At 44.0% G+C, this 18,770-nt stretch overlaps 1 protein-coding gene across 1 annotated transcript in view; it reads left to right on the top strand.

Moving 5' to 3' along the window:
• The first annotated feature begins 1,149 nt into the window (after positions 1-1,149).
• Positions 1,150-18,770, top strand: part of cacna1ha (calcium channel, voltage-dependent, T type, alpha 1H subunit a) — a 69,687-nt gene continuing 52,066 nt past the window's right edge. The window contains exon 1 of the mRNA XM_030789606.1: positions 1,150-1,460. Within this exon, the coding sequence (XP_030645466.1) occupies positions 1,150-1,460 (311 nt within the window). The remainder of the gene's footprint in view (positions 1,461-18,770) is intronic.

Here is an 18,770-nt window from a genome sequence, read left to right as displayed (position 1 = left end):
TACTGCACAGTAAACGGATGTCCACCCACACAACAGTTCCCTGGCGTGAGTTGTGGATCATAACAATAAAACCCAATCGTTCTCACTCCTCCAGTACGATACGAAAATGATCTTGCCTCTGCACAAATGGCGTGAAACAAATGAAGACTAAGGACACAGCAACTCTGAAAAAATGTTTGACGCCTATCAAGTGCATATTTATTCTAAGTCTGACTGCATAAAGACAATAGAATCAGCAACACATACATACACGGAGAGAGAGAGAGAGAGAGAGAGAGAGAGAGAGAGTGGTACAATAGTAACGGGTTTAAAGTAATGCGGCACTGTAATTCGTAACGTTTCTACGTCTCAGGCCAAGCGTCACGTGTTTGCGCTCCCGGTAAACCAGAAGTTTGGCGTGTCAGAAGAAGGGAAAACCTCGACTAACGCGGACACGCGAAACATGCTCACAGTTTTTGGATGATGGATTTGTATCTCGAGATATTAAAAACTACGTAAAAATAAGATGTTGTGACATTTTTCTTCGTTATCTGCACATATATCTCTGCTTTAGAATTATTTGGATTATCGCACTGGAGAGAGGCTGAAACTGCATTGGGAGTAGGCAGATGGATTGCAACGAGAATCAGACCGTCTCCAGAAAGGATTTGCCTGCGGTACACTGAAAGTAAAAGGAGATGCTTAAGGGAACTTCCAATTCCATATCTGTAAGGTAATGTTTCCAGAGTTTAAACTTTGGAGGTCACCTCTACGGGTTTCAAGTCATTTTATTTGGAACATCTTTACTTTTTCCACGAAATTCTACAAAAAAAATGGGCTAGAGATGTGCGTCCTCGCCAGTGTTCAACGCATTAAGCTTGTATTAATTATGAGAGCATTATATTTTCACAGTTCAAATTTCAACTTCATTGTCACGGTGGATTTCTTTTTTGCGCCTTTACCAATAGAATTAAAGGTATTGTAATAAGTTTTCCGGGTCGAAACGTAGTCGAAATAATTTTCCTTTGTTTCTGGCAGCTCGTGTCTGTTTATCTTTTCAGTGGAGAAATCAATGTGATAATGAAAACACCGCTAGTCTCACACAAAAAGATCTGTTTGATTTAACTGATATCTTGCAATTTGTAGGATATCTTTGCCAGACGTTCTATCATGACGGATGGCGAGGGGAGAGAACACTTTCACTACTTGGAGAGCGAGGAGGTGAGAGTACCCGTCTCAGCTCTCTATCGGGCGCCCAGTCCGGGTGAGGACATCGGAGATGAGGAGGAAAAAAGCAGCACATGGATCCCTGTTCCCGACAGTTCTCAGGCACAGGGTTCCAGCGCGCGCGACCCGACTCCGGATCTTGTCTCGGATGAGGAGGAGCAGCCTCCGTACCCGGCTCTCGCGCCCGTTGTATTTTTTTGCGTCAAACAGACCACACGCCCACGAAGCTGGTGCCTCAAGATGGTTTGTAACCCATATCCTTTTGCGTTGTGTTTTAATGACATGTCCCCAGGATTCTTGCTGTAGGACTAAAAGATTCAGTTTTTGTGGGTGTAAATTCAGGTGCTCTCAACTTTATTTCATTATGGAATTAATGCCCAAGAGAGTAACTTCATCACAAATCACACATCCCTGTTCCAGCAAAGCCCAAGTGAATCCATACCGGAATCAATAATGTCAACCAATCTAGAGTAATTAGAACCAGCACAATTTGTTGCTGAAGCTTTGTATTAGGCAATTGTTTCTTTATTCTCACACGTGAAAAGATTCTCTTTCATGTGCATTTAACACCAGGCCTTCTCCTAATTGACCTGACATAGATTTTCACATTACTTAAAATCAGTCTGAAGCCATTAAAATGAAGGCTGCCTCGGACTGCAGCTTTTTTCAGATGTGCTCTGACAGCAAAGTTCAGCAGACAGGCGCTTATGTTCCCTCCCCCAATGGTGTCTCTCTACCAGATATCTGTAGTCTCTGTAATGCTGCACTTTAAGTGCATGGCTTCATAAATAGCTTAATTAGCTGTCAGGAAGGCCTAAATCCTCTGTTGAATTATTTCCTTAGAGGAGAAGTAAAAACACTGGCAAACACTTTTTTTTTTCAAACTTTATGATGTAGTGATATATACTCTTGTAAGATGTTCTTGTATTGATTTATTCATTGGTAGTAATTAGATGAGGGATAGGGTTTGCTGACCACATTGTATCTAGTTATTTCCTCCATTTTGTGATGTGCTTTTTGTTGCGGTATCAAAAAGCATATTTAGCCCAGTGAAAGAGCTTCTCCTGACAGTGTGGTGTTTTGATGGTTGTAGTACATTAATAATGGTTACTTTTCAGTGCAAAGTGCTCTTTGTATTGATTTCATGCACGTTGACTGATGGCTTTGACGAGGATAATTATGTGGGTTATTTATGCATACATCTTTAATGCATTTGCGGAAGGTCTCATTAATGAACTGGAACACACTCGACATTACCAGTGGACAGACCAGTCAAGCTCTGTTGATGCCTATGGCATTAGTTCTAATTTGTCTGTAGAAAACAATCCTATGTTGGACCTGATCTTTCTCACTCTAGTGATAGCTATCTTAAGCAATTTAAAACGTGTTAGATTCTTGAAAGGTCGTTTAACTCTACATAGGCCATGGTTACCAAGACCTCTTTAGTGTGCAAAACAGCAAAACAACAAATTTCGTTTAACCGTTTGCCCAAAATGGGCACAGATAATGTTCTTTAAATAATGCTTTATTTCTGTAATAGAGAAATCCTGTGGAATGAGATTCATTCGATTGGTGTGAAATTGACATAATTAAAGCAGCGTACGAGTTGATACTTTGTTGATCATATTGTAAGTCTTACAGTGTTAAAAAATATGCAGTTGATGTTTCAATATATTGGTTGGTTGGTTGTTTCTTGATAAGTTTGGATAATGTAAATGAGCATTTGGTGGATAGTCAACCTTTGTTTTTTGTTTTTTTTTACTGTAAATCAGAATCTGCGAAAAATACTGAACATTCAGAATAACCAATGGCCATACAGCTGATTATTATTCAAGAGTTGGAATCGTTTGTATTCTGCCTCTCCCCTGTCACTCTGGCCCCTGACTTGGAAATGGCATTTTGGCTCCTCAGATGAAAATTATTTCTGTCAGATGAGACAACTTATGAAAGTGGCTTTTTATGCTCATGTGATTATTTCGGTAGTTTGACATGGCCTTTTACTGAGGGCAAGCATTCTGTAAATATTGTCCTCTCTCAGCGGAGCAGAGCATACCACTACAAAAGCCTATCCCCGCAACTGCTTTCAATCTCTTATCTGGATCTCATAGATCCTCTCTTACTGTTTATCTGCACTGCAATGCACACGCACACACACACACACACACACGCACACATGCACACACACACACACACACACACACACACACACACACAAACACATACACACACACACACAAACACACACGCGCGCACACGCACACACACACACACAGAATATATTTTACATGCAAACCAAAACACTTCGGCAGGCTTTGAGAGGCTGTATCGCTCTCGTTTTGATTAGTCATCTATAAGCTCTGTCGTCCCTGGGCACGTGTTTTGCCATATAACACCTACTCTGAGAGATGATGATTAATTTATGGTCTGACATATTGAAGATATCAATAGCAGAGCTGGATTTTTTTTGTCTGTACCGCAGTGCTGTTGTAAAGGGGCGGACAGCTTATCTCCAAAGACTGGCTGCAAGGATGTCATTAATTGAACGAGGCTCTTCTTTGTTTGTGATGTAGCTACAAGCGCAGCTCTTGGATTGGACTTGATAAGGCGATTTTATGGGATTAAAGGGAGAGGTAAAAAAGAAAAAGACAATAGTTCCTCATCTGTAGTTTCTCTCGCTTTTGGTCTTTTTGTAAATGCAACTGTGATATTTGTTAAAACCGTGTAAGTAGAACCAATCAATCTTCGGCCCAAGCTGAAAGTCTGAAGTTTGGTTTCGTTTTTTGGATTTAGACTTGCAGCAGTTTTAAGAGAAGACCTTACACTTTACGTTTTTAGTGTGTAGATAATAAAATGCACCTCTCGGTTGGGGATTATACAGGACTTCAGACAGGAACACAGATGGAGAAAGAGCTTGTGATGTTTTTGCAGTCTCTAGTTGTGGTGAGAGGACTGTAAAAACCTCAGGACCATTTCGCATCGAGCGACACTAACCGTGTTAGCCCACCAAGTGGCCACGCCATAGGACACATGGATTACCTGACCTCAGATTTTTGTCTGTATGTTCACCTATTAGGAGGACAACTCTGACTCAAACATTGACAACCCCCAGATTAAAGAGAAATGGCAGATTAGATGCGGTCCATGCTCAATGGTGAGGAGGTGTCACCAACCGAAGGGCAATTTTATCCATTTAGGTTCAAATCAACGCGTCATTCTAAATGGTTTTTGTGAATTGTAAATCAGCAGGGTTGATGTTTGATGTTTGAGCACCCTCACCTTCTGTTTGTCTTGTTTTGTTTTGGTCCACACACGGGGCATATAACAATTCCACTGTGTTGCAAGAGCTCTCATGTGTGTTTTGTGCCAGCTCACAGCTGTTAAGCAGTGTGTTTGTGAATTGAGTTGTCTGACCAAGCCGTTGTGTAATGGTAAATTTGGCAATGGGCGTAGGATCATGAGTTGCTCATCGTTAGCGAGACAAAGGAAGCCTGTGTTTCTTACAGCACTCAGACCATCAGACACTGTCAGACACTCTCTGACCTCATAATATTGTTAATGTGTTTGAAACCTTTTTAATACTTGCCTGGGATCAGTTGTCGTATTTTAGTCTGCAGTGGGTAAAGTACAGGACGTAGCTTGAGTAAGCTGCTCCTACATCAGTTATTTAAGGTGGAGTCTCAGTGTATTCATGGCTTTGTCAGTGGTAGATGGTAGTCCAAGCAGGGAAAATGGGGAATGATTAACTCAGCTAAACACCATTTTAGAGAGCGAGAGAGCGAGAGAGAGAGACAGAGAGAGAGAGAGAGAGAGAGAGTAGAGTGTGTTGGTCACAGTTAAATACTCTGATTAGATAAGTGTTTGAGGATTAATTTCAGTACATCAGGATTTCTGTATATCCTTGGGCCTGCAGTTGACACAGTGTTTAGAGCAATGAATCAGAACTAAGGAGACACACTCAAATCTCTATCTGTTTCCCCTGCAGCCCTTCCTTACTCATTAGTTACATTTATTTTTGCCCATTTTGTGTGTTCACAGGTATGGGCGACACTGCCTTTTGGCTTTGAAATGACAGTCTGTCTGCGTTTGACATCTCTCGCCAAATGTCAGGGGTTAAAGTTTCGGTTCCATGTGTGTTTTGGCATACATAATCGCTTCGTAGGAAAAACTGTAAAATTTTCTCTGACAGACGTGCTTTGAACCGTAGCTGGGTTTGACAGGACGAGGTGATATTTGAATTATGATAGCTTCTCTTGTGCCTTGATGGATACGTGGACTGAGTTACCACTTGTCGTGCCAGCGTGACCAAAACGTGAGAATTTGCCTTAAATCTCGGGGTTGTCTTTTGTCCTGGGCAACAGCTATACAGTGTTACAGCAGGGGGCAGTCTGATCCCCAAAACATGCCAGGCAACATTTTTAGCAGTGGGGTCAACATGGCTCTGTTTGCTTGGATGCAGCCTGCTTATGGAATCCTCATTTTGCTTTGATTTCAGCTTGCCTGTCAGGCCTGTTTAAGAGAGGCTTAATTTGTCACGGTTATGTCCTACTTATACTCGGCTCAATAACTTGAAATACGTTTCGAACTAAACAGCAAAGATTCCCTAATGCTTTGGTATGTTTATATGTGGAAAATTTTTACAGCACAAAAAGCACAGTATGCAAATTTCCCATGAAAGTGAAGCTAGGATTATAACAGTTGGACAAAGCATTTCTCAAAACTTAAGCGTGTCGCTCATCCCTGTCATCTGAAGTTGATAAATTTGCAACATACTGAAGTCCTGAGCTGCCACGGTCATCGGCAGATATTGATCTTTGCGGTGTAAGGTGTGGTGAAATAGACTCCAGCAAAACAGATTTATTCTCAACTGACGGTTATAAACAAAAGAAAAAGAATCAAAGGGCGTAATTGAAAAACTGAGTGGCCATCGATTCGGTGACGGAGGAGCATGAACAGAGAACGTCGCTGAAGCTCAGATCCACCTGGCTGTGTGAAGGAGGTGAAGGCCTGGCATTTGTGTGACCGGTAGGAGGTTACTGTGGAGGCTGAGACAGGTCTCCCCAGGGAGAGACAGCTTTTCCCATCTCCTGTCAAGGCTTATGGGAGCACTAGCAAGATTTGTCCATCAAAAATACACTTTTAACATGCTCAGTAGGACCAGTAAGAGGAGAAAAAGAAGAGGACAGGAAAAATGTGTTTTTTGTAATATTTTTTTTTTCATGCTCATAGCAGGCCAACAAATGGTACAGTTGAAACCCCCACTGGGAGAACCACTTCAGTTCTTTTGTGTGTGTGTGTGTGTGTGTGTTTGAGTTATGTCTGTAAAAGGGGCCCAGTGGTTTTTGCTCTCTGAGGGCTGTGTGTTCATAGATACTTTTGGTCGGGGCTTTTAACATGCCTCTCCCGTTTAGCAGGAGCAGAATGATGGGAGCTCTTGGCCTCCCTGCAGAGGCACGGCCGTGTCCAAGTGGATGACAGGAGGTCCTCTGCCTGAGACGCCATGTCACCATGTTGATTCAGCTGCTGGCTCAGACGGTGTGGATTTTCGACACGATGCAGATGCGTGTGTTCTGTGTGTGTCGAGAGCTGAAGATCCGGTGTTGAGATGGGTGTTGGCTTGCATGCTGACAGAGAGACAGCAAAGCAGAGATATGAAAAGACATAACATTGACAGTGGCGACTCATACTCAGAGCTTGCTTTGTGTCTCGTTCAAAACATCTCAACAGTTTTTCCAGCGCATGTGCATTCCGCCAACTTTTTTTGGGGGGGGATTTCACATAGTGTCGTCAGATGTTTATACTGGGACTCCGTATCACATTAATACATTAATATGTGCGTTTCCGTTTCTTCTAATGATGTGACATATTCGTTTTATTTTCTTCTTTTCACACTCTGAAGCATGACTAAAGAATCTGGTTTCATCAAGCGTACAAAGAGCTAGGTCTTCTGAAGGCAAGACACTGAACGCTGGAAATGAATTTTTCAAACAGTTTCTGTTCAGGCTGGCGTCAGGAGAATAGCAGTACACTCCACTACACTAAGTGGCAGGGATATCTGAGTTCAGAGAGGACATGTGATCTCCGAGTATACAGTACCCTTCAAAATGTTTCCATAAAACAGCTAGAAACGCTTGGGTCCAGCTTCAACTGTTTTAAAACCGACAATGAATTTTGATCTTACCCATTTCACCAAGAGTGTGCTGTGGATTTTGATGTCTTATAGTCAGTGCCTCTAAGTCAAATTCACAAATCAACACAAGATTAAAAGCTGTAAAAACAACATGTAATTAGTGATGTATATTAGCCAAGCACTCATTGTATCTTTAGTCCATTTAATTAGGATTTCAAGTAAAAAGTGTATGTTCTGTGTATTCTGCGTTCGCTTGTATGAAAAAGGGTCATGGTTTATTGAACGGGGTTCATAAAGTGAAAGATGTTCTCCTATTTGCACTGTGTTCTCCCCCCACACCTGTCTCTGGACCATTTTCTGGTTTTAATGTGGAGTGTAGCACATGGAGAACTGTCATTCATGTCATTCAACTGAAGGAAACCTTGCGTGCCCTGCATTCTCTATGGTCAATGCAGGCATAAACTGATGGGAAAAAAAAACGGCCTTGGAACACCAATAAGAACAGCAAGATCTTTGTCAGCCACAGGCAGAGGTTGTCATGGCAATGCGGACAGTCTGTTGGTTCTGGGGCGTTTGTGGAGATTTTCACTGCATAAGCAAGCATTACTCTTTCACAACATTACTGCAAAAACAAACCCAGCGAGATCCAGCTCTTACCTCAGAGCTTTTACAACCCATGCACTGAATTTCAAATGAAGATGCAGTTAAAAAAGTATGTTGCACGGTGTTGTGTTAGCATGCTTTTAAAAACGTAGAGCTGTCTCTGATGTTTCCTTTGCATTTGTGTTTTTCGCGTGTGTGTGTGTGTGCGCGCGCGTATGTGTAAGCGTGCAATGCTACGTGAGGGAACATGGCCTGGTTTCATGAAAGGCAAATGGAGAAGGGTTTTGGGGGAGGTACTTTTGGCTTTCGCTGAATTATAAGATGAGGGGATTTCTCTAAGGAGAAGGCACTTACCAGGAACTACCTGGTTGCCAGGCAACAGACGAGCGCAAGCCTCACAGTTGGAGAGGGAGTGCACCACCCTTTTGTCCTGTGTGCATGGGCTTTGCTGAGTCAATATCCTCCCTTATTTGTGAGTTACGGTCGCGATATCGTGCTGAAGTGGAGCTGGGTAAGAGGATGAGGGTTTGGATTTGAAAATTCCTTTTGTGGCGAGTAACTTTTCTGAGAGCTTCCTTTTTAAGTCAGGCGCAAAGCAGCCAGTAAAGTAGCATCTTCTGATGTCACAGTTTAAAAAACAAAATGTAAGACGTGTTTTGTTTTGTTTTTTTTTCCCATACCGGTGCTGGGGCATTGTTCTTACCTCCTATTAAATGAAGCATCTGGGATCTGTCACACTAACAACTCTAACAAAGGGACCAATCTCAGATGACTCAGACGGAAAAAAAAAAAGTCTTTGACAATTTGTGCTAAGACTCAACAATGACAGATCAATTCAACAGTAAACTGGAGACTAGCCCCTGCTATTTAACCCTCTTGTCCACCGAATCGATGATGCTTTTAGACTTGCCTGCGTCACCGAATCCCCAGTGTGTACCTTAGATAAAGTGAAATATAGCCTTCTATTCTCTTTTTTTTCTTTTTCTTTTTTTGATCTCTAGCCTGTGGTGAGGTTTTTAGCGTTCTTTGAGGGGCCACGTTGGGCCAGCTCATTCGGCAAGTTAGCAGTGTGGTCGTGTGTGTGTGTGTGTGTGTGTTGAAAATGTCAGCGCAGGGTTAGATGCTGCAGAAACAGGCTCATGAGAGCGGGAATGTTTTTCTTTTTTTTTTTCTCCCCCCCCCCCCCCGCTCTCAGTGATGTTTAAATTGCCATTTAAGATCACATTATCCAGTGTCAAGGATGTAATGAGAGGAGGGGGAATGCCCATTGCCCTTCCCACTAAGTCTAATGAAGCTTTGCTATCTCTGAATAAAACTGATTTCATCTGCCTCCTCAGCCCACCACCTTCCACTTGTGCATGATAAAAGCCTTTTGAAACCAAGCCCAGCAACGTAACCAGCAATTGTATGGTAAATGGCCTTTTTTTTTTTTTTTTTTTAACCGAAGTGGCCTCAGATGCTTTACGGTTATAGATATGTCTGCCAAGGAAGAGCAGCTTATGCTATTGGCTTATCTATTTAAAAAAGAAAAAAAAAGAAAAAAATATTGCGAACCGGCCATCATGCGCTTGCCAGGAACGATACATTGCTACATGCCACGCAGCATACATTAGCTTATCTGACAGGACGCCCACGCGCCCCACGCTCTGATCCTGTTTATTCCAGATCGCGGCCCTGAAGATACTGCAGTGTTGAGTACTCTCTGCCCGGCCCCTATGCTGCCCATCTCTGCCTGCTCAGGCATGAGGGCCAGCCTTAATGTACAGCTCTTTAAATGAGAGGACCAGAGTTTTACTGTAACACTTGGATCTGTCCCTCACCACTGTGGATGATTTTTTTTTTTTTAACAAAATGATGATTCCGAAGAAGAGAATTCGGCTAACGATATATTTACATGCCCTAGTGTATTTTTGTCTGTGGCACATGGGACTAAAGATAGATGCATAAATAGGACAGGAGGAACTTGCTGTCACATTTGGTCACGTTTGATGCTGTGCAGTGTCCCTGCTCCTGAACACCCCCCCCCCCCGCTCCCCCCCCCCCGTTCCCCCCACCCCGTGATTCAGTGGTGCGCTCTCTCTGCCGCGGCATAAAAGCGGGGGTGTCGTTGCTGGACAGGAGGCTCGGGGCCCGTGGATCGCTCGTGGCTTGACCAGAAATCCTCGCGGTGGAGAGAGAGGTGCCCTGGCAAACACCGACAGCCCAATATAGAGCCGTTACGTAACAATGCCAACCAGTGAAGTACCGGAGGTGATGTGTCCGAGATGATGACTAGCTGATTTACGCGGGAGAGAAGAGGTGACTAAAATTAGGAATAGAACCTCAACCAGAGGCCACACAGGCTGCAGGGGGTGGGACTGGGCACAGAGAGGGTGTCTCATTTTTTTTTGTCAGGGCACTGTTGTAATACCACTCAATGATCGCAGAAAAATGGACCACCCTGGTCTTTAACACACACACACGACCAGGGCTGGAGGTGCCTCATTTGCAGTTGCTTGGCGTCAGGGGGCTGTGTTTACACGGGCGTGTTTGTTGTCTCTGGGGGGGGCTCGAGCGGAGTGTTTAGCATGACCCGCGGGAGCGTTTCCTAATTAGGTAAATTATTGCCGTGCGTTGGCTCGTTATAAATGCGTAAAGCCAAGGTATCGCAAAATAAATCTTCCTGTGTTTTAAACTGCGCATTCCTTTGTCTGTGCGATGGGGAGAGAGTGTTACTGTTTGTAAGCATTCCTCCCCTCCAGCACTCTGGCAGCGATTCACGCATGCTGTCCAAACAGAGCCGACTGCTCGCCCATCTCCAGACCTGTATTCACTCAGCCAGAGGGACCGAGACAGCAGGAAACGCGCTGTCACGGCCACGCTTGTCCTCTGTGTACGTGCAAAAGGTTTGAATCGCAAATATTAGGTGAAAAATCACGTGTGCATGGATGCCGTTGGCGATCGTCACTCCTAGCCCACCTGGTACACTTCTCTTTTTTTTTTTTTCTTTCTTTCTCTGTAGCGAAACGCTCGAGTTTAGAGAGTGTTTCATGACGAGTTTAGACTTATATAATTGAGAGGAGTCAGTAGAGGTCCAGCTCTCGAAAAATTGTGAAAGTGTGTGAAAGAAGACAGAGGAACATTCCTGCTGTGTTTATATCCTGTGAGTTACACAGTGTTAATCTTTGCAGTGAAAAATCTCAGCGTTAGAGCCAAACGTTTATGGATTTGCATTCTCTTACAGAGACACTGTGACTCAAAGGACATGGGAGTGTGGAGGTGCAGGAACAGAGGCATATTTTGAGCTGCGACAATAAAAGTAATTTATTTTTACCCCCCCCCCCCCCCCCCCCCGACCCCCTCCCCTAAAAGGTCTCTCTGCTGAGTTTGATTGCCTTGTAATTTAATCTTTTGAGAATAATGAGAACTTGGAATGATTTTCCATAGACATAACGACATCTAGAAATTGTCCCAGAACCTGCAATTCACACTGAACTATTTCGCATTCAAATTCTTCACATAATTCTTCAGGTGACTGCTTTTCTCTGTAGGTGTATGTAAAACAGTGAGACAATATATATTGAGCCTCAGAAAAGCAGAATTTGTACATCTGGGCATGCTGTTATTTTTGTAATCAAATGTTTGTAATGTGTGTCACCAACCCAAGCTTCTCTCTGTCAGTGCTCTGCACGGCTGGGCAGAGTTTTTGAAGGGAGCAGATCAAAGAGTGCTTTTGAGGACAGGGAGTGGGGAGGGATTCAGGTTTTTTTAAATTGACAGAGAATGAGACCAAGAACTTCAAAGTCTATTTTTTCCCTCCACAATCTTCAAATTTACCCTGTTGCACTATGGGAGAAAACAGACTATTCTGGAATGGAATACGTTTTACTGAGAAACGACAAGAAGTTTTTTTTTCCTCTCTCTCTTTGGAGGGCTTGGGCCAAGCTGCTAACAAAGAAAGGCCTTAGCTTGTATAGTCAGTAAATAAACTACTCTTTTCAAAGTATGACCAAGAGTTCTTTTGACTGGAGAAATATTTCTGTTTTAGCAGTACAATACCCTTACATTATTAATATGTGGCCACAAATTAAAGGTGGAAATTCGCATCTTATGCAAAGTCATGGCCATGAGATGCAAAACTGTTACTGCTACTACACACATATGCACACACGCACACGCACACACACACACATACACACACACACACACTCACACACGCACAGAGAGAGAGAGAGAGAGAGCTCCATTTTACGCTCAAGACCAGATCTTGTGCCTGCAGTTAGACCTCTTTTTAACAGTGTACCTGTTTTAGACTGGAGAAATGTTCTCTTTTAGCAATGCACCTCATATTCGTATAGGAGAAATGGACCCAGTCTACTGACGTTAAGCATTAGAACAGACAGTTCCTCCTCAAATGAAGCAGTACTCCTGCCTTTGTTTAGTAGTTTAGTTCAAACATCTTCCGTTTTTTTGCCGGTAATTTGGACATCTCCAATACCAGTTGATCTTGTCATGAATTATACTCACCCCACAGAATGAATTTAAGATTGTAGAAAAGCAAACCTGTTGATCTCACCAGCGACTTCACTCCTTTTCCGTATACCAAATCCGGAGTCATCTGCTCAAGTTTGAGGAGATAAAAAGTAGTCATTGTGACTTTGGAATTCTCTTCAGTTAGGACACACAAGGCTTTTTCATATGTAAATAGTTACTGTCCACTTTGGATTGTATTGGTTAATGACATCCTTACCTGTCAGTAATGGCTGTGAATTGTTGTTGTTAAGTGAACAGACAAGGGGCCCGTGTGAAGTGAGACACTTCAAAGTGAAATAAGAGATCTGAGGAAACCCCTAGATGCTCCTCATTTAATGTGATCATGTGTGGCATGGTGGAACATCTGAGTGGTTTCATCTCTCCCACAGTGGAAACATAATTAAGAGGCGAGGCACTTCTGTCGTAGCCCTCTCTTTCTGTATGTGTGTTACAGAGAGAGAGAGAGAGAGAGAGAGCGCTTCATTTCATGCTCAGGTAGTCAAAAACAGTTGTTTTTTGCCATCAGTGGATGGGGACTCTGCAATTAAGTTTCATTTTTCCCATTACAGTTGGCTTTGTTTGGTTTTGTGTGTGGATTGGAGGGTTCATTGAGGCTACATTTGCAAAACTTTTCCTTGATATCCGTGTGGACACCTGATACACTGCACCTGCTAAGGAGTAGGTGGTCATTGCTATGTTAGCCTGTGTAATTACTGGTTAGTGAGAACACTCTACAGTAGGTAGGCTAATTACACAGAGGTTATGCTGTTCTTGTCCCTGTAGTTACTATGCGTTATAAGGTTGAGAGCAACGGGTGTGCAGTTGAAGCACTGGTGCTATGCAGATGTGTAGATGAAGCAAACTCTCTGCATGGTGTTGGTCTTAGTGAAGGTTCTGCTGTATTCCGTGGGCCCTCGTAAAACTTGGTCCCTCGTTATGTATAATTAAGGTCACACTGGGTAGAACAAGACTTCGTTAGTTTGCTCACATTCCGGATTGTTTTCCTCAGATGCCGTTACAGTGGCATTTCTGGGTTGTTACAGCTACCACGGTGAAGATGTTAAATAAGACCCCAAGTGACGGTGTGTCATCCGTCACGCTGCAGTCACTTTGAACAGGTCTATCGGTGAACAAAAACGACCCTTGAAACCTGGAGTGGTTTACGGCAATCCGTTACACGGTGGTATACGACGCTTAGCACACTTAGATGAAGCTTTGATGCACTTTGAAGTGGTGTTAAATAATTCATAATTAGAAGGGAATGGGCACAGGCATGATGTATACACTGAAAGGCTGGTGGAACTGGTGCTGGTGTCATGTTAGTTTATCAGGCTTCTCAGTGTAGGTGGGTGGTCTCTTTCAGAGTGTTGGTCATGGCAACAGTGTGTTTCGCCTTGTCTCTCTCTCCGCTTCTTTCTCAGAACAGGTCTGTGAGGACATGGGCAGTTTTTAATGGCGACAGGGAGGGATTCTCTGCCCCATCCCCCACTCTCCACCCCCAGGGCCTTGGAGGAAGCTGATTTAATTGGACCCCAGGCGATAGCAGCCTTAACAGGGATGTTTCAAACAGCGTGGATCTGGCTCCACTGCTGCAGAGTCTGTCGAGCTCGTAACCAAGGCAACGTTCAACCCAGAATAAAAGCTAATGCTTGAGAGAAGGGAAAAAAGAAAAAAAAAAGAAAAAAGGAAAAAAAACCCAACAACAAAAAAAAACCAAAACAAAAAGAGCCCTAAACTTTGGCCGTGATACAGGGGTATGCTTTGTCTGTATTAGTGTTGTGTTTGTGGTTTAGCTGGACGTCACTTCTGAGCCGTTGCCTCAGCTTCTGGTGTATTAGTCACGGCAGATAACAGCTTGTAGCCATTGAACACAACACACCTGCGAGTGTCTCTTCTCGTCTGTTTTTTTTTCTTTTTTCTTTTCGACGTATGCCAGAAACCCCGGTAATGACTCACCTCTCAGAGGCTTGAGGATGATCACTGATTAAACCCAGACGATCCCCTTCTCCATTTTATTTGCCGTGGCCATGGCGACCAATCCAGTAAGCCAAGCCATGTGACAACTATCTTTTTGTTTTGGAAACAATCACAATCCAGTAAGATGCGAACACGTGACAGTTCTGTTATGTTGTTGTTGTTTCTTTGACACTCAGACGAAGTCTCTTGGTTTTCTCACCACGTCAACACTGTGTTCTTTCCGTCCCCTCTAGAAGGCATGAGGAACAAGCAAAGTCACAGAGAGAGTAGAAATGAGCGTATGAGATTTGTATGAGATGCACAATGCTGTGTGTTTCCTGAAGTGCTCTTCCCAAGGCGTAATTGTTTTCGGTGTCTGGGAATTTCAGACCGAACGGACATTTACCGCTCCCTCAGCAAACGCCTCCCAATAACTTTAAGCTTGGAACTGTCCTCCTCCCCAATGAACGAGTAATTCCTGCAATGAATCCAGCATTGAGGCTGGTACGGCGTCTGTCACTGGCCGTCAGAGTGAGTTACGTGCATTACGCGAGGTGTTGGGGATCTCTGCCGGTGTGAAAAGTCGTGCCCAGATGGAGAAAGATCACTTTTCAGCCTCCCCATTTCACTCCAAGGTACAAGAACGTAAAAGTCATCAAGTTTATTCATGATTTCTCTGTGTCACGTGGCTCAGCGGCTAGCCTGCCTCAGTCAAAATCCATATCTCCGGCTGATAAACAACATATCATTTTAATGGCAGTCTGCCGCTCTCCAAACACAAGTCCCCCTGCATTATTCAATAAAAGAGCTGTAAAATTACGCTCACTGCATTCTGCTCAAGTAGTTGACCATTTTCTATTGCTGCATTACATGTTTATGATTGCTATATATTTTTCTAGGCACAAAGGCACCGCAGTCAACAGCAGACAAGTGAAAATGATTGCAGCAACAGAGAGTAGTTTAAGTAATGGATACTATGGAAACAGTAATTGTTGCCACAATAAAATTCCATGTAAGGAATTTGCACTTTTTTTGTCCAGTGCAGCCTGGTATGTGCACAACACAAATCTGATGGGTACACTGAGAGAATACTTAAAAAAAAAATGATGGCATTTATTTAGAAGCAAAGTTGGTAATGTCAAAAAGCCCATTCCTTTTCAGAAAATGATTTTGTGAAGAGATATTGTAGTTACATTGTGCTGTAATACATGAGGATGTTTTTATTTGTTTGTTTTGTAGCAAATAGCATTGATGTTCTTCAAAGGAGGATTTTTGTATTTGAAGTTGTTTGTATCTTGGATGCGGCGAGAAGCGACTGATCTTATTAATCACCAGGTGTTTTGGATAGCTCGACAGTGCTGACCTTTCTGCATACTACGATGATATTTTGCGCTACAGGAAGGGAATGTTCCTGGGTTAAGGGGGTGTAGGGAGGGTTGAGGCGGGAGGGGGAGGCAGTTGAAGGTGGGTAGGACAGTGAAAACGTAAGAAGACGTCAGCCCAGGACTGATGTCCCTGCCTCGGCCGCCCGCTGGAGCAGAGGCCACTGCTCTGCCCAAGCCACTGCTGTGGATCTGTGATTAACTCGCCCTCCTCCGCCGAGAGCCCAGCACCAGGAGATCTAAGCACCTCTGCTCGGTTCTGCTGGGCCTCGTCGACCCCTGTGACACGGGTCGTTTGTGCTCGAAAACGTTCCCCACGTTCAATTATACGCCGTCTCCCCCAGTCAGGCCAGGCATGTCTTGAGAAGATGTCCATTCGTCTGACTGAGGTGAGGTGGGAAAGTGAACCGTTTGTCAACCCTGCAAGGTCAGTGGCTTCATCAGCAGAGGAGCAGTCGGAGAGAACATATGTAGGAGCGTTTGAGTGCCAAGTGTGCGAGGGGTTTTTTTTTTTTTGCATGCAGGCCCATTGAGACATAAGCAGTTTAAAAAAATCTTACATTGTGCCTGGCTGATCTATCTTTTCGCTTTTGTACTTTTGACTTTGAAAAGATCTCGAATGATGTAATACAAGGTGTTAAATACTAGAGTGAATTGATTTGTGTAAAGGGGTAGGGGGTGGGGAGGGGGGTGGGAGGTCACCGAACTGAAAAACTGTATTGGCACTTCCCATAATGGGCTTCAACTCCCTGTGGGCAAGTTTCTCTGAATCACTGGCTCTGTCCAAGGTGCTGTAGAGACTGAAGGGGGAATTAACACAGGCTTCTATCCAACCTCCTCTCGCACAGAAACTTCAATCCACATTCCTGATCTCATTCCAGGCTAGTCAACAACCCTTATTATATTCATTTTCCGATTGGCAGATCAGCTCAAACATTGTAAAAAACTCATTTCATCTCATTAATCTCAAACTCCTGCCCCTTTATTCGCCCTCCCTCAGACGATCTTCCAAATGAAAACTTTGCAGGGGAAAAAAAGAGCAGTGCTGGTCTGTTTTTCTTCATTATGGAATGCGTAATGGAAACACAGTGGCATCCCATTTAGTGTTTTAGCAATTAACCATAACCTCAGTGGGTAAGAGAACTTGAATTAGAAATTGTAGTGAGTCAGATGTGTGTCTTAAATCTAATAATTAATTAATATAGGCAATATCAGCTTTCACCTCAGGAAATCACACATGGGAATTCAATAATAATCTTATTCTGCTCTTGTGAAAGAATGAAGCTCACATATTATTCGTTCGAAATGTGCTAATCCTCTGTCAAAGGAAATTCTCATGGTCTCCAGAGGTGACTTTAATCTGATGGGTTGGAACAGGAGGTGCTGTGGGGCAAGTCTTTTGTGTGTGATTCCAGTGAAGGCGACATTGGTGGTGCTGATGGAGTCGGTGGAGTGACTGAGTGAATTGTGTGCGGTGACAAACTGGATGAGGAATATGCAGATGAATAAGCAGAAGGGAGGGGAGTAATAGACTTCGTGACTTTGTGAGAGACCATGGCCGAATACAAATACACATCAATCCACGGACTCGTGTCAGGAAAAGCTGTTCTGACATGTACTTGGCAGCCTGTCAATAACCATGTCTGAAAGTGCCTTAGGATGGCCTGTCTATTCAAATGCAGAATGATGCATGTTTGCAGCAAGTGCCCAAGATCTGATATTCATGTACCCCTGGCCTCTGTCTCTGCAGGCATGTGACTGTGCTTACACACACACACACACACACACACACACACACACACATACACACACACACACAACACTGGGAAGATCTCACACGTGACAGATTGGCATCCTGTATGATGCTGTATGACGTTGTTGTGACCAATCGAAACATCGAACAGAGGTGTTTCATGTATAAAACAAACAAACAAACAAACAAATGCAGATTAATGCAGATTTGTTCTCCTACCATTTTCAGTCATACACTCACCGGTCATACCTAACCATCAGTGCATCAGCGTTTGCCAGACGGTTCTTACGTGTTTGTACCATGCAGTCTTTGCACCATGCGCTGTTCAGCATCCTGTGCCTCTGTGTTGTTTTGCACTGCAGGTAGAATCACGCTGATGAAGATGAGCTCACGACAGGCGAGCATATGGAAGCACACGCAGCCCGTCTCGATATTAAGCAGACTGTTTGGATGCAAATATTTGATAAGAGTCCTGAGTTATTTATTAACCCCGTTTCTAGGCTCCCGGGACCCTGGCGTGGGGACCGCTGCTCATTCAAAGGAGGTCACTGAGCAGCGGTGCGGGAGAGAGAATTCAGAGCCTGACTTCAGCAGAAGATCCAGTTGAGTTAGAGCAGTAGAAATTACAGCCTGCTCACTACACAATGCGTGAAAACGGCGCGTCATGACCAAACACCGCCTCTATTTTAGTGCGACTGGGAGAGATGCTTTTTTTTTTTTGAAGAACCGGTGAGCCTGGCACTGTAGGGAACGGGGAGGGGGGGGCGGGGGGAGGATGGAGAGAGAGAGGGAAGGCCAGAGCGAGGGGTGGATGGATCTCGTTTCATCGGTGCCGCTTGAAAGCCAAACTCGCAGCGTGCACTGATCTCGCCCCGAATCCTCTGAGCCCAAAAAGGGTAATGCGGCGGGGTGACTGGAGCCTCTGCCAGAACCCCCCGTTTGAAAACCCACGCTGTCTCCCGCACGCTGTCTCCCTCCTGTGCGGCCGGGCAGCCAGGGGATGTCTGTGCAAACCCATTTATCACAACAGGCATGAAAGGGCGACTATAAGACCCTGCCCAGGCAGGGCTCCACAGAGAATGTCAGCGGAGTAATGGAGCATCTTTGGAAAGACTATGAGAACTGTGTATAATTCCCCCTTTTACACAGTGATGTACTGAGAATGAAGGGACTGTTTTGTTTAAAACAGCACTGTGTGTGTGAGAGAGAGAGGACAGAGAGAGAGAGAGAG

This window comes from Chanos chanos, chromosome 13 (genome assembly GCF_902362185.1).
Source record: "Chanos chanos chromosome 13, fChaCha1.1, whole genome shotgun sequence".
Taxonomy (NCBI): domain Eukaryota; kingdom Metazoa; phylum Chordata; class Actinopteri; order Gonorynchiformes; family Chanidae; genus Chanos; species Chanos chanos.
Note: the sequence above shows the minus strand (reverse complement) of the source record. Positions and strands in the feature narration are given on the sequence as shown.